Consider the following 16,477-nt stretch of genomic DNA (forward strand, 5'->3'; position numbering starts at 1 on the left):
TAATTTAAAATTAGCATTTTCAGTCTAGTCCCAAAACCATCTTCTAGGAAGCTTCCCTCAGTCAGTTATACAAATATTCCCTAATCTAAATTCCTAGACTACCCCTTAAACTTCGTCTTTTTACTTCTGAAAATTTATGGGTCAAATTGACCCGATAATTCAGCCCGAAATCTGGCTTATAAAATCCAATTTGAACCCTTTCTTTTGGGCTTTTGATTCCAGAAAACAAACAATCAACAATTACTGAATTAAATGACTTAAAAAAAATCATAAGGACTCAAAAGGTTTTGGGCCTAAGGGGAAAACAGAAACAAACGAAAATTTAAATAAAATCTCACACAAAATAGAAATATGCTAATTAAAGTAAACTTAAATACTAACATGCATAATATAAAAAGAATAACTCTTAAGGAATCAAGAAGAAGAGAAGAAGCAGAAAAAAATGAAAGAAAAATGAAGAAAAGATTAAACCAAAGAAAAAGGAAAAATACCTACAAAAGCTCGGGCAGTAAAGAATGGAAACTGAGTCTTCAAATCTTCCAATTTTCGGCCAAATTTGATATTAATCGTGTGTTCTTATGAAGAACACACAAATAAAGTCAAACTAGATCTAAATCTTCACTGAAATCTCGATTTTGAAGTTTTTGGGATTTTAGGGTTCAATCTTCGATTTAAGATTCGAAGGGTTCTGGGGTGATTCGAGGGAAAAGAGTTAGGGATTGGGGAAGAGGAGGTGAAGAGGGTTATGTGGTGTGGATTTGGGGTGATTTGGGGGTGGCGCCGCCGGGTGGATATGGTGGAAAATCAGGGCGGAGCTAGGGTTTTTATTTGGGTCTCTGATGATGGGAAGTGAGAGAGACGAGTTTGAGGGGGGGGGGGTAGGCTTTAGTACATTTAAATACTAAAATGTGACCCAGTTCCCAACCGTTGATTAAAAGAAATCGAAGACTTAGATTTAATGAGAGAAACCGTGTCGTTTGGTCATAAAGTGAGGCAGACCGGGTGAGGGAAACAGGTTTGGGCCTATTCGGTCGGGTGTTTGGACGGGTAAGGGTGAATAACGATTGGGCTTGGGGATTTAAAGGATTTGGCCCAAAAAATCCGAGTCTTCTCAATTCTTTTCCCTTTTCTTTTATTTCAAAATTCTTTTCCTTTTCAAAAAATTAAAAAAAAACCTAAATTAATCCCTAAAATAAATTATCTTACCAAATTAAACTAATTAAATACCAAATTAAAAGAAAACTACCAAAATTCAAAAATAAGTTATTTTTTGTGCTTTTTTATTTTTGTAAAACCCTAATTTACTAATTAATCTAAAATATGTAAAACTGAATCCTAAATGCAAATGCAATGTATTTTTTGTATTTTTATGAATTAGATAAAATTAAACATGCACACACAAAAATGCAAACAATCAGAAAAATTCTACAATAACTCCTAAAATAACAAATAATTAAAAGAAAAAATCTAATTTTGGAATTTTGTAGGAGTAATTCACGTGAGGCAAAAATCACGTGCTCACAACCCCTTTACTAATTTATTTTGGATAATTTAGATATTTATTTCTCTTTTTCCATAGTTAGCGAATGAAGAAGGAAACTCAACAAAACTGCAGCGGTTAAAAAATTAAGATTCCAACATATAATATTGCTATAAAAATGTAAATAATCTAAATTGTGAGTAGCAATATCCAAAAATACACACACACACATCCTTGTGTGAATCATGGTGAAGTTCAAAATTCAAACCTTTGAACTAAGATTATAAAAAGATTTGAAATTCAAAAATGTGAATCGATTGACTTTCATTACAAGCTTGGAGTTTGGATTCCCCCCCAAAAAAAATGGAAAAAAGAAATAAATAATCCATAATGGTCCAATCTGTAAGCTTGCAATGAAAGCTAATATATTCATCACACATTTAATTGGTCTTTGCCTACCACATCAAACTCCTAAAAATTGGCGGCAAAAGTAAAATTATAAAACTGTTAAAAAATTAAGTCATTTGAATTTGTTATTTAAAACTTGTTATATATTGGTTAGTATAACTAGAGTATTATTTTTAATAATTTCCTAAACTAGGAAATATGAGTATATATTTTTCTAAATAATTTGAAAATATCTGAAACAAAATCCAAGAATAATTACACTTCATTAACTATTTTCTCTTTTATAATTATCTCAAATAATAGTTTTCACTAAAATCTTAACAAAGTGGGCCCACATCCAGCTTCTCCTCCACTTTTCTTTCCCTTTTTCAGCCATATTTAATATTTACCCGCCAACTGTCACCCCCGCTCTTCCATTAGGCGGGAAAATTTCAAAACCCTAATTTCATTCTTCAAATTAACGAGGGAAATTCAATACAAAGTTCAAAAACCTAAAACCTGTTTCATAAAGTTGCTCGTTATGCTATATATACACACACATCTCACTGAAATCGAAGCAATCCATTCCTTCTGACAACTGTTCGACGAAATTCCTCAGTGAAAGAAAGAATCGAGAAAATGTATGTTTGGAAGAGAGATGGGCGCCAAGAAGCAGTCCATTTTGATAAGATCACAGCTAGGCTTAAGAAATTGAGTTATGGACTCAGCCCTGAACACTGCGACCCTGTACTCGTATCACAGAAGGTTTGTGCTGGTGTTTACAAAGGGGTTACGACGAGCCAGCTCGATGAATTGGCCGCTGAGACCGCTGCTGCCTTGACCGCTAATCACCCTGACTATGCTAGCGTGAGTCTCTGATTTACTATACTTGCTTATTGATTGTGTTTGTTGGTTTGTTTTTAACATGTTGAAATCGGAAATGATTATTAGTTTCACATTTTGGGTCGATTTGAGGTAAAAGATTGGACATGAAATTGACGATATTAATTTAATTTTAGCACCATATTAGTAGTATTGGAAAAAATATGCTGTATAATAACCAGAGGCTAGTCTGAACCTAGGATTTTTGACACAAATTATATATAATTCTATGTAAAAGTTCCTAAAATTTCAACTAATATTTGAATTTTGGACCCATAATTTCCTGAAGTGCAATAGATAAGGTCAAACTCATCAAATTTAATGGGATCCGCACTCTGATAATAACATTGATTGAAAAAAATAGTTTGATAGAGAAAAACATTATATTAAAGTTTACAAGTTGAATTTAATGGATTTGAATAGTTGAAACTTTTGGTGGATAATATAGCTACTTTGAATTCTGTCAAAACATTGTTGAATGTTCTAAAATAGAAGAAATGTAAAGAATGTCATATAAATTGGGATGAACTAGTAAATGTCAAGTTCTCTCCCTATATTATTGTTTTGGTAGAGTTAAGCTACTGTTGATGTTATGTTTAAAGATGAAATTTTCCTTTCGATGAAGGTGCATTTGGTAATCCATGTGTTTACATATATTTATATTGCAGCTGGCTGCAAGGATTGCTGTTTCCAATCTGCACAAGAACACAAAGAAATCATTTTCCGAGACGTAAGGCTTTAAATTATTATTTATCATTTATCATTGATGTTTTTTGTTCAATGGAAACTACACGCGAGTCTAATGATTGAGAATGGAAAGGTGTTTACAATGTTTGTTTTGTGGTCTCCACAGGGTTAAGGACATGTACAACCATATCAGCGAGAGATCTGGACTTAAGGCTCCTCTTATTTCTGATGAAGTGTATGTGATTATCATGAAGGTATCATTCCTTTTTGATGATAGTGTTGTTCTCATTGTGTTTTTATTTTCTAGGATAAATGCGAGAATACATTATTTAAGTTTTTGTGTGGAAGCTTGTTTATTATTGCATAAAAGTGTCTTCATTAAAAAAGTTTTTGATTAGGGCATTTTTCTGATGCATGGCATTTCCTTGCTGCTACTTAAACCAAGTAATTATGGAATTGTTGCCCTTGCTGGAAGTAGTGATTGGGTTCTTAGAGCATACCAGTGCGCCTCATTAAATATTTTGCATCCCATTGTCAGGAAATAGTAACTGTTGCTATCTGTTTCTCCATCACTTTATCTAGAAGCTTTTGCAAATTTTTTGGCTCAATAATAACTTGATTAACTGAAGTGTTCTTTTAATTTGATAAACATATTTGAAGTGTTATGCTGATGATAATAGTTGCTTCAATGGTGCTATTGAATTTTTGAGTTCAGTTGTTAACAACTTGCCTTTTTATTCCTCAGAATGCAGCTCGACTTGATAGTGAGATCATATATGACAGGGACTTTGACTATGATTACTTTGGTTTCAAAACTCTGGAGCGGTCTTACCTCTTAAAGATTAATGGAAATGTTGTAGAAAGGCCACAACATATGCTGATGAGAGTTTCTGTTGGAATCCACAAGGATGATATTGAATCTGCCATCAAGACTTATCATTTGATGTCTCAAAGATGGTTCACTCATGCTTCTCCAACTCTTTTTAATGCTGGAACTCCAAGGCCTCAAGTATGTCAATTTGATTAGGAAATAGCTCCAGAGCATGATATCCCTGATTTCCTAATTGTTTTCTTTTTTGACTTGCAGTTAAGTAGCTGCTTCCTTGTATGCATGAAAGAAGATAGTATTGAGGGCATATATGACACTCTTAAGGAATGTGCTGTTATTAGCAAATCTGCTGGAGGAATTGGAGTATCTGTTCACAATATTCGTGGTACTGGGAGTTATATTCGTGGAACTAATGGGACATCAAATGGAATTGTTCCGATGCTACGCGTGTTTAATGACACTGCTCGATATGTTGACCAAGGAGGTGGCAAAAGAAAGGGTATGCCTGGGCTGCTGTGTCTCTATTAGATATAGTTATGCTAAGGCCTTCTTTTGATTTGTTCTGACAAATTTTATATCTTGCATAGGTGCATTTGCTGTTTATCTTGAGCCCTGGCATTCTGATATATTTGAATTTCTGGATTTGAGGAAGAACCATGGAAAGGTGCAGTTGCTATCCTTGATATAATCATTCCCAGGATTAGTCTCATAGGACTAAAATGTTATCTGCTTAATCAAACTGTTTTTTCCTCTAGGATTTGTGTAATCCTTTCATATCATAGGGCTTGTCATTGCTTAATTGACACAATTTCTCTCTCTGCAGGAAGAACATCGGGCCCGAGATCTTTTCTATGCTCTTTGGGTGCCTGATCTTTTTATGGAAAGAGTCCAAAGCAACGGGCAATGGTCTTTATTTTGTCCAAGTGAGGCTCCTGGATTGGCAGATTGTTGGGGTGAAGATTTTGAGAAGCTGTATTCAAAGTATGAAAGAGAGGTAAAAACAAATCTACTATTATGATTAATTGCTTGCCAAGCTTGGACTAAGTGATTCTTGCCAGCATATGGATACATGATCTTAAATGATTCCATTTTGTCAATTCAGGGTAAGGCGAAGAAGGTTGTGCAAGCACAAAATCTCTGGTTTGAGATCTTGAAGTCTCAGATAGAAACTGGGACCCCATATATGTTGTATAAGGTGACTTTAATATTGTTTGTCTTATTTTTGTTTTATTGGATACATTGAATTCTTTTTTAAATCCATTTTTCTGCCTGTTATCACAGGATTCTTGTAATAGAAAAAGCAACCAGCAGAATCTTGGCACTATCAAGTCTTCTAACTTGTGTACTGAAATTATTGAGTACACAAGTCCTACTGAAACTGCCGTGTGTAATCTTGCATCAATTGCTCTTCCACGATATGTTAGAGAGAAGGTAGTTACAATTGCCATGCACTTAAACATCACTTGCTTCTAAGTTTATTTCTCCTGTTATTATAGAATTTTCCTGTATAACTTTCAGGAGGTCCCAAGTGAATCACAACCATCTAAGCTTGTTGGGAGCAGAGGATCTAAAAACCGATACTTTGATTTTGACAAACTGGCAGAGGTTAGATTTTTTCCATCAAATCAGTTTTGTGCTTCTGATATGTCTTGAGTTATTTATCTTGAATATCCATCTTTATCTTGTTCAATTTTACATGTGAGACAGGTCACTGCATTGGTTACTACAAACCTGAATAAAATTATTGATGTCAACTACTACCCTGTTGAAACTGCAAAAAGGTCTAATTTACGACATCGACCTATTGGACTTGGGGTCCAGGGTCTTGCAGACACATTCATATTGCTTGGCATGTCATTTGATTCACCAGAGGTAAGCCACCCGGCATCCAGCTTTTATTGTTTTTGGTAAATAAGCTTTTATTGTTTAATTGGTTCAATGGTGCTGATCTTTATATTTTCTCTATGTATAGGCTCAGCAGCTAAACAAAGACATATTTGAGACGATATACTACCATGCTTTAAAAGCCTCTTCTGAATTAGCTGCCAAGGAAGGTCCATATGAGACATATGCAGGAAGTCCTGTAAGCAAGGTATATATTGAAGCTTTTGCTTTAGCTGATGGTTTACTACATCGATGACTTGTTTGGTTGTCCAGGACTTCTGAAAATTGAGCTAGGCTATCATCAACCCTTCTTGATAAAGAAAATGCGATTCTGCTGTTAAATTTGAAGATGTCATCCAAGTCAAAATATAATTAGAAAATTATAGCAAAATAGAATGTGCTATTATGAAGCCAAAAGTTTAATGATTTGTCAGATTTTGTGTTTGATTTAATATTATCTATTTCTTACTGATTTAACATTGTACTCAATTAAGATTGAACTATTCTCTTCAGGGTATTCTCCAGCCAGACATGTGGGGAGTAACACCATCAGATCGATGGGATTGGGGTGTTCTCCGTGAAATGATTGCAAAGAATGGTGTAAGAAATTCACTTCTTGTAGCTCCAATGCCCACTGCTTCAACCAGCCAAATCCTTGGAAACAATGAATGCTTTGAGCCATATACATCCAATATCTACAGTAGAAGAGTTCTAAGGTTACTTTTGCTGCCTGATCCTTTAGCTCAATTCTAACTGAATTAATTTTGATGTCTTCAGATTTTAACTACTGGTTGTTCTTTTTCAGTGGTGAATTTGTTGTGGTGAACAAGCATCTTCTTCATGACTTGACTGAGATGGGGCTTTGGTCTCCTACTCTCAAGAATAGGATAATTTACGATGATGGTTCTGTGCAGAAAATCCCGGAAATTCCACAGGACCTTAAACTCATATACAAGTATGTATTCCTTAATGTTGCTTGTTTTTTTTCTGTTTGCATGTTCATTTTACTTCAAATTCCATGTTTAACCTACTTTTTGATGTTAGGACTGTTTGGGAAATCAAGCAACGGACTTTGGTTGATATGGCTGTTGATCGTGGATGTTATATTGACCAGAGTCAGAGTCTCAACATCCATATGGACCAACCCAATTTTGGAAAGCTTACATCCCTGCATTTTCATGCTTGGTCCAGGGTATGCTTTCCATTTCTAGTATCACTTTGTTGCTTCAGTTGTAAGATTATTGTGAATTATCATTTGTATATGGCATCAGTGCGTATCTGATTTATCTAATGTCAAGTGGTGATATATTTCAAATATCTTAGTTGGCATGTCCTAATATTTTCCTGGTAGACCTTGTCTGTCTAGGCTGGAAATTCATATGTGAAGCTGGTCTCGTAGGATTTTGTTTACACAGGTTACTAAGGTAACTTGGAACTCTCAACTTGTTACAGGGTCTGAAAACAGGAATGTACTATCTAAGATCACGCGCTGCAGCTGATGCTATCAAATTCACAGTTGACACTTCCATGCTGAAGGTAGTAACCATTACATCTTGCAAACTCTCTCATCATCAAACCATTACATCTTGTTTTACTCTCTCATCATCAAATCTCAAATGCAGGAAAAGCCAGAGACTGCAGTTGATGACGACACTAAAATGGCCCAGATGGTGTGCTCTTTGAGTAACCGTGATGAGTGTATGGCTTGTGGAAGCTAGTGCTATATGCTGAAGGATTTTGAACTTTTGGCTTTTGTTATGTATTTCTTCCCTGCATGCTGGGAAATCTTAGTATCGATAGGCCAAAATAGGCCCCCTATTGGGATATGGCCTGTATTGATGTCCCTGGCTATCTTATTTAACTCTTTGTACATATATTAGGTTATAGTATCTGCTGTTATCAAGCTTGCAATTTTCTTATATCAGTAGCTGGTATTGCTGTATTGCATATCTTAATATATCAGAGATAAAAATGTGTTAATGTCTGTTAAATTTTAATTTAGAGTTAAAATTTCACCAATTCCTTCTTTCTTCACTTCTCATATTCATACTTTTCATATTGACAGATTCCTCTAAGAACATTTTAAAAAGAGACAAAACAAGTCAAATTTTAAAAAGAAATCATTACACTTGGTTCAATAAAATATTGTCATATTTAACGAAAAAGATTATATTTGCTCCTCTACTATTAAAAATAAGCTTCATCTAACCTTATGTTTTAGTTTTTAGTATAACTACCCATAATGTTACCAGGAGCGGCCCGGTGAATTTTGGGGCCTAAAGCCAAACTTTATGAGGAGCCTTAACTTTTTAATTTTTTTAATTATGTATTTGAAGTCCATATTTTAGCTTTTTTCATATACAAAGTTATTAATAATTTTCTTATATTATAACTAACCCATTTAATCTTTCTTGTGCCATTGTTGTTTTTAGGTAAGATTTTATCAATTTGAATTTAGAAAACTTCTTTTCGTTGAAGCGACGGTAACATAAGATATTAGTGTTATTCCACAATTTAGGCATTTGGAAAAGAATTAAATCTTTTTATTTGACTAAGTGTATTAATTAAACAGTTGTCTTCTAATTGTACTATTTTCCTAACATTTTTAGTTCAAAAAATAAATCCAAACTATCAATATTGAATTGATTATTACATTTTAAGGAACATTCACGATTACGACAATATTTTTTCAAATTTCCAACATCTAGTGAAAAAATTTAAAACTCTAATTTTAAAGAATTTTTAAGAAACATTTTAAGGAACATTTACGATTACGACAATATTTTTAAGAATTTTCACTCAGATCACTCACAAAAATTTAAAAACAACCCAAAATTTTATTCATGTCCAAACACAACTCTAATTTTCAAATACAATTTTTACTTATTTATTTATTTATTAATTTTACAATTCTTATGTCCAAACACCCACCGAATAAAGTTGAACTTACATTAGTAATACATCTGCAAACAATTCATATCTCAGGCATGAGTCGTGTCCATTACATAAAAAGTAAACAATAAAAATTTGTGGTCAAAATTGATTTTTGGGTTTGAAATATATATGATTATATAATTACATTTTGACTAGATACAATATTTTTATTATTTGAATAATTAGTAAGCAGAAACTTTCGTCATTTTCTCGTATATTTCTCTATCTTTTAATTTTTAAGGGGTGGGGAAGATGTCTCGTGCATGTACATCTAATACAAGTGGACTTAGGTTTATTCTTATCTATATACCCGGTTGATTTAATACGAAAAAAAATAAAAATAAAGCTGTAAACTAAAACTTAGGTTTTCCCCCCCACTTTTAGTCTGTGCCAAAAACTATTTACACTCTCCAGCCGAAAAAGTGTATGAAATTTGTACAATTTTTATATATATATATACGGCTATTATTTCAAAAGCGGCTATAGAATGTCATTTTTTCTAAAACCCTTATAGGAAAAAAACGTAAAAATAGCACGGTATAACCAGTTTTCGGACTGGTCATTCAAAAATAGCAAGCGTTTACCAAGTCAATGAAAAATAGCCACTATTTTGCTGTAACAGAGACCGGTCCAACATAATATACTGAAGTTCAGTGCACCTGTGTATGAACTCCAGCATATTATGTTGGACCGGTATACTTTGCTGGCTTCAGTATAATATACTGGCATATTTTTCGGGTTTTGAATAGTGTTTTTGCTCAGATTTATATTTATATAAAAAATGGCTAAATTTCGATTACTTTTGAAATTGGGCTATTTTTGAACGACCAATTGTAAATCTGGCTATTTTTGAATTTCGTCTTGTCAAGTCATCGGGAAGAAGAAAAAAAATGACATTATAATTATCATTAAAAAAAGGGAGGAAAAAGCAAAACAAAATCTCGGCTTCCTAGAGTTTGTACCACCAAAGGTTGTGGAGACCGTAAGTACGACGGGCGAATGCAGCTTTCGAGTAGCGGTTTGTCTGAATTCAGTATCTCAAACGTAACATAAATTTACATAAAAAATCCATTAAGATTATAAAAATTATAAATATGAACTCATAATTTTTAAATATTATGATTCAATGCTAAAGAACTTAACTATTGACCCCATAGAGCTAAAATCTTGAATTCGCCTCCGGTTAGTATCCCATTATCTTTTTTTCCCTTGTTTCCCGCATGATGTTTGGTACGCGCATTAGAACCCGACTATATCCGGATTCGCACCGCGTAGGGCCCCATTCGGGGGATGCGTTCTCTACCAAGGATTTTATCATACCCAGGACTCAAACCCAAGACCTCTGGTTAATGGAAGAACAACCCCATCTATTGAATCACATCCTTTGGTGGTGATAAGTACCCCATTATCATTAATTAAAAGTTTGATTTTTAGCTTTGAAAGCAAATTCGTTTTTATTAAATTGTACTTTTCCTCCTAAAATAAAATTTTTCGACGTGAATTTAAATTAATCGAGCGGTCGACCAAACATTGGTGGAAAAAAGAAACCCTAGAGTGGTGTACTTGCAATATGTAGGATATGTGAAAAAAATTGTCTGCTTACATTGCATGCAATTGTGACTGTTACAAAACCGCGTTAAATTTCACAGACTTTGACTGAAGTCAGAGTTGACTATGATCACTTCTGTTTAATAAAAAGGCCTTTGGGCGTCACCGCCGTCAGTCTCCGTCGACAATCTTAGTCGCCAACAAAAGAGATACTATTGCATAAGCGTTACAGAATTCCCATTTTGACCTTTTATTTTCTCCAATTTTATTTTCTAATATTATCTACTCTCTCAGTTCTAGTGAGCGTTTGGACATAAGAATTGTAAAAATTTAAAAAAAGTAAAAACTTTTTCCAAGTGAAAATGATATTTAAAAATTAGAGTTATGTTTGGACATGAATATAATTTTAGGTTATTTTTGAATTTTTGTGTGTGATCTAAGTGATTTTTTTTTTCAAAATAGCTTTTTGAATTTTTTTAAATTTTCGAAAAATTTCAAAATTCATTTTCAAGTGAAAATTGAAAATTTTATGGCCAAACACTGATTTTGAAAAATAATGAAAAATTTACGAAAAAAGTAAAAAATTTTCATGGCCAAACGAGCTCCTAGTTTATGTGAACCTTTTTGCTTTTCGAAAGTTAATTTGACTAACTTTGAAACTAAATTAAATTAGATTAACTCAATATTTTAAAGTTAAAATATAGTTTATTCAAAAACTATACAAAAATTACTATAAGATGCAATTCTTGTCATGTCAATATAATAAAAAAATGTATTTCAAACTATTGGTCAACATTTATATAGTTTGAATTTCGAAAAGCGATTTTTATTTTTTATTTTTTTACATAAACTAAAATGGAGAGAGTTTAAAATCATTTGGAACTCAAAACTCATTGATCCAATTAATTTAGTCTCGCACCGAATAAGCCTACTAAGAAAGGTAAAGTGGTCCAGACCAAGAACTTCTGCATGTCTAGTTCAAAACCACTAACTATATTCCCGCTGATATATATCCACATACACACAATACTTTGTACATGCTTTTAATATTTTTTTTAAATAAATATTAACGTACTCTTTTGTTTTTTAAACAAAAATGTACGTATTTAAAGGCAGTATTAAAGTATTATGAATCACAAATTTATATTTATATATATTTAAAATCTTATAGAAATGTTTGCCCGTTAATAGTAAAAGGAACTATCAACTCTAACGGCGTAGCTATATAAATTGAAAGATGGTCAACCGAACACCCTTCATCGAAAAATTATATTGCGTATATAGAAATTCTATTGTGTAAATAGGTAAAAATATTATTTTTATATGTATATATTAAATTTTGAGCACCCTTCGCGGAATTTCTGGCTTCACCATCAACATCTTAGATATAATAATATTATCATATAAAACGAATAGAGGAAGTTATGCTTGATTGATAAGTTTTCTATTTTCGTCTTTTAAAATGTTAAAGACATAATTAAGAAATAAAAATATTGGAGCATTCTTGTCCCATAAGACTCAGCTCGGCTTACTTCTCCATTATTATTCTAAGAACATAAAATAAAGTATAATCATGATAAGAAAATGAAAAGCAACTGATCTTTCACCAAGTCAATTTTTGGGATAACCTAGATTGCCTTTTTATGCATCCTTGACTATAGATATATGACTAATTCAAAGATATAACCTAGATTGCCTTTTTATGCATCCTTGACTATAGATATGACTAATCCTTGTCACTGACCCAAAACTCAACGACGGCGCCTATCGTGAAACTAGGCCAGCCTCAACTCAACGAAATCCAAAACCACAATACTAAAATTTAAAACATTTGCGGAGAAACTTCATCGTTTAAATAAACTGTTTAAAACATAAGGCAAAATCCATAGTACGATACAACCAACCCAAAACCAGGGTGTCACAGAGTACATGAGTGTCTAGAGAAATAGCATAGTTTACTACAATGTTTACTGAATACAACTGAAACACAACTAGAATGGAGGAGGGTCAAGGTCTGCGAACGTCATGCAGATACCTCAACAATCTCCAAAGCCTGCAACCTCGGTCAACGACTGCCACTAGGACCGAAAGTACCTGGATCTGCACACAAGGTGCAGGGAGTAACGTGAGTACTTCCAACTCCGTAAGTAACAGAAATAAATGAGGAACTGAGAAACAGTGACGAGCTATGCAAATACAGTTTATTTTAGTAAACTTCATCAAGAAATAAACATGCTTTCAAATTCAGCAGTTTAAACCAAATCAGTTCGTGCCCAAGTACCAGAGAACAAGTCTTTCAGAGAGTTACATAACAGGTACATAAAATAACTGATAGCAACAACAATGGAAAGTGAGTACAGTCTCTCAAGATACAGTCACTCAGCTCATCTCAGCAGCTCAATCACTCGGCTCTCGGCCCTCAATGATCACACTCAATAGGTACCTACGCTCACTGGGGGTATGAAGACTCCTGAAGGGCTCCTTCAGCCCAAGCGTTATAATTCGCACGGACAACTCACGTGCTGCACGGACAATTCACATGCTATAGTATCAATATCAGAATCCCCACAGACAACACACATGCTGCACGTACAACTCACGTGCTATAGTCTCAATATCAGAATCTGCACGAAAAACACACGTGCTATAGTCTCAATGTCCTCACAATTAGGCCCCCGGCCTCACTCAATCACCAATCTCTCCAGTCTCACGGGCTCTTAGAAATCATATAAACAACCCAACAGAAGTAATATCATGTATCAACAATAAACAATAAGAGACGTAGGCATAATAAGCAAGAAAAGTTATGGCTGAGCATAAAACAATAATTAGCAGCTAATTTAGCAAGTACACGATCTCGCAGGTCTCAACAGTGCACACATAAGGCCTAAACATAATTTCTAACATGAAATACAGGTAATTTCTATGAAAATAGAGGGAACGTGTATTGATTCCACAGTCTTACGGGACGGATCAAGTCACAATTTCTACGGTGCATGGCCACATGCCTGCCACCTAGTATGTGCGTCACCTCCCAAATAGTCATACGACACGATGTCTGGGGTTTCATACCCTCAGGACCAGATTTATAACCATTACTTACCTCAAGTAGATCAAATCCGCTACTCTGCGATACCCTTGCCTTTCGAATCGGTCTCCAAATGCCTCGAATTTAGCCATAAACAATTCGATACAATCAACACGAGCTAAATGAATCAATCCCATAAGAAAATGCTAAGCTTAAGGTCAAAAGTCAAAAAATTAACTCAAAAGTCGGGCCCCAGGCCCACATCTCGAAACATGACCAAAGTCACAAAATCCAACAACCTATTCGATTACGAGACTAACCATACTAGTTTCACTCAATTCCGACTTCGAATCGGCTTCCAAATCCCAAAAGTTCATTTTATGAAACTCCACAAATTTTCCCTAAATTTCATCCCAAATCACTAATCAAATAATGAAATCAATGATAGATTCATGAGTATTAGCCAAAACCGAGTTAGAATTACTTACCCCAATGATTTCCTTGAAAAACTCCTGAAAATTCGCCTCAAACCGAGCTCCCAAAGTTCAAGATTTGAAATAAACCCTAAACCTCGCTTATATAGTGCTATCTGAACTTCCAGCCCGCGGTCTGCATACTTCTCATCGCGGCCGCACAATCACTACCGCGGTCAGCGAAATTCCGTCGCGGCCGCGAGTTCTGAGTCAACCTCTACCGCGGTTCGCGAGATTCCCACCGCGACCACGAATCCTGAATCAACTCCTTCTGCGGTCCGCGAAACACCCATCACGGTTGCATTCTCCTACTGCGGTCCGCGTAACTCATACCGCGACCGCACTTCTAATGATCCAATACCTGCAACTTTTCCAACACCAGGTATCAGGTATTTTTCTAACTTCCAAGGCCAAATAGTGATCCAATAACCACTCGAAACTCACCCGAGGCCCTCGGGACCTCGACCAAACATACCAACACACCCCATAGCATCATCCGAACTAAATCAAACCTTCGAATCATTCAAAATTACATCAAAATACCCAAATCACCCTCGGATTCAAGCCTAAGAACTTCTAAACTTTCAAAGTCCACAAATGACCCCGAACCCTACCAAATCACCTCTGAATGACCTGGAATTTTTGCACACACGTCACAAATGACACTATGAACCTACTCCCACTTCCAGAATTCCATTCCGACCCCAATATCAAATTTTTCACCATCAGCCCAAAATCGCCGAATTCCAACTTTCGCCAATTCAAGCCAAATTCTACCATGGACCTCCAAATCACATTCCAGATGCGCTCCTAAGTCCTAGTTCACCTAACGGAGCAAACAGAACCATCATAATTCCCATCCGAGATCGTTACCCATAATTCAATATCCGGTTGACTTTTTCCAGCTTAAGCTTATAATTAGGAGGCTAAGTGCCTCATTCCACTCCAAAACCACTTCAGACCCAAATCAACCAAAACGATACAATAAAACACAGCTGAAGAACACAGAAGAAAGCAGAAATAGAGGAAACATGGCTATAACTCATGAAATGACCGGTCTGGTCGTTACAATATCAATGCCTTTTAAACAAACATTTGTCCTCGAACGAGTCTAGAAACATAACTGAAGAATCAACTTGCCATTCTTCCCAAATCTCATAACACCTTTCACGGGTGAAACCTTCATTAGAACCTTCTCCCCAACCATATAAGACAAATCACGAACCTTTTTGTTAGTATAACTCTTTTGTCTTGACTGAGCTGTATGAAGCCGCTCCTGAATCACTTTTACCTTGTCTAGAGCATCCTGCACCAAGTCTATACCCAAAACCTATGCTCAACTCAAACTGAGTACCCAACTCTTTTTGCACGACCCTCCAAAACTGCGATGTAAACTGAGTACCTCTATCTAAAATGATTGAAATCGGGACACCATGCAGGCGAACAATCTCTCAGATATAAATCTCAGCTAACCGCTCTGAAGAATATGTAGTACACACAAGAATGAAGTGCGCGGACTTGGTCAGCCGATCCACAATCACCCAAATAGCATCGAACTTCATCGAAGTCCGTGTGAGTCCAACTACAAAATACATGGTGATCCGCTCCCACTTCCACTCTGGATATCCATCTGCTGAAGCAAACCACCCGATCTCTGATGCTCATATTTCACCTGCTGACAATTAAGACGTCGGGCTACAAACCCTACTATATATTTCTTCATTCTCATCCACTAATAGTGCTGTCTCAAATCCTGGTACATCTTCGTAGCATCCTGATGGATGGAATATCGCGAGCTATGGGCCTCCTCCAAAATCAACTCCCGAAGTCCATCTACGTTGGGCACATATATCCGGCCCTGCATCTTCAACACCCCATCATCACAATTAGTCACATCTCTGGCATCGCGGTGCTGAACTCTATCTTTGAGGACAAGTAAATGAGGATCATCATACTGGCGCTCTCTGATACGATCAAACAAGGAAGACCGGGAAACCACACAAGCTAAGATCCGTCGGGGCTCCGAAATATCCAACCTTACCAACCGATTAGCCAAGGCCTGAATATCAACTACAAGAGATCTCCCCCCATTAGGAATAAATGCAAGATTGCCCATATTCACTGCCTTCATACTCAAGGCATCGATCACCATATTGGCCTTTCCTGGATGGTACAAGATAGTAATATCATAGTCCTTTAGCAGCTCCAACCATCTCCGCTGCCTCAAATTGAGATCCTTCTGTTTGAACAAGTGCTGGAGGCTACGATGATCAGTAAACACCTCACAAGACTCACCATAGAGATAATGCCTCCAAATATTCAGCGCGTGAATAATGGCAACCAAC

The 16,477-nt window shown here is 35.5% G+C and overlaps 1 protein-coding gene across 1 annotated transcript; it reads left to right on the top strand.

Moving 5' to 3' along the window:
* The first annotated feature begins 2,401 nt into the window (after window positions 1-2,401).
* On the top strand, window positions 2,402-8,146 carry LOC104245038 (ribonucleoside-diphosphate reductase large subunit). The gene is made up of 17 exons (XM_009800597.2): window positions 2,402-2,734; window positions 3,418-3,479; window positions 3,603-3,690; window positions 4,182-4,445; window positions 4,524-4,764; window positions 4,853-4,929; window positions 5,089-5,259; window positions 5,368-5,460; window positions 5,547-5,696; window positions 5,784-5,870; window positions 5,973-6,137; window positions 6,238-6,357; window positions 6,663-6,865; window positions 6,955-7,104; window positions 7,194-7,341; window positions 7,602-7,685; window positions 7,772-8,146. Exons 1-17 carry the CDS (start codon window positions 2,507-2,509, stop codon window positions 7,865-7,867), a joined length of 2,427 nt encoding a protein of 808 aa, XP_009798899.1. The 5' UTR covers window positions 2,402-2,506; the 3' UTR covers window positions 7,868-8,146.
* Window positions 8,147-16,477: the final 8,331 nt, after the last annotated feature.

This window comes from Nicotiana sylvestris, chromosome 4 (genome assembly GCF_000393655.2).
Source record: "Nicotiana sylvestris chromosome 4, ASM39365v2, whole genome shotgun sequence".
Classification (NCBI taxonomy): domain Eukaryota; kingdom Viridiplantae; phylum Streptophyta; class Magnoliopsida; order Solanales; family Solanaceae; genus Nicotiana; species Nicotiana sylvestris.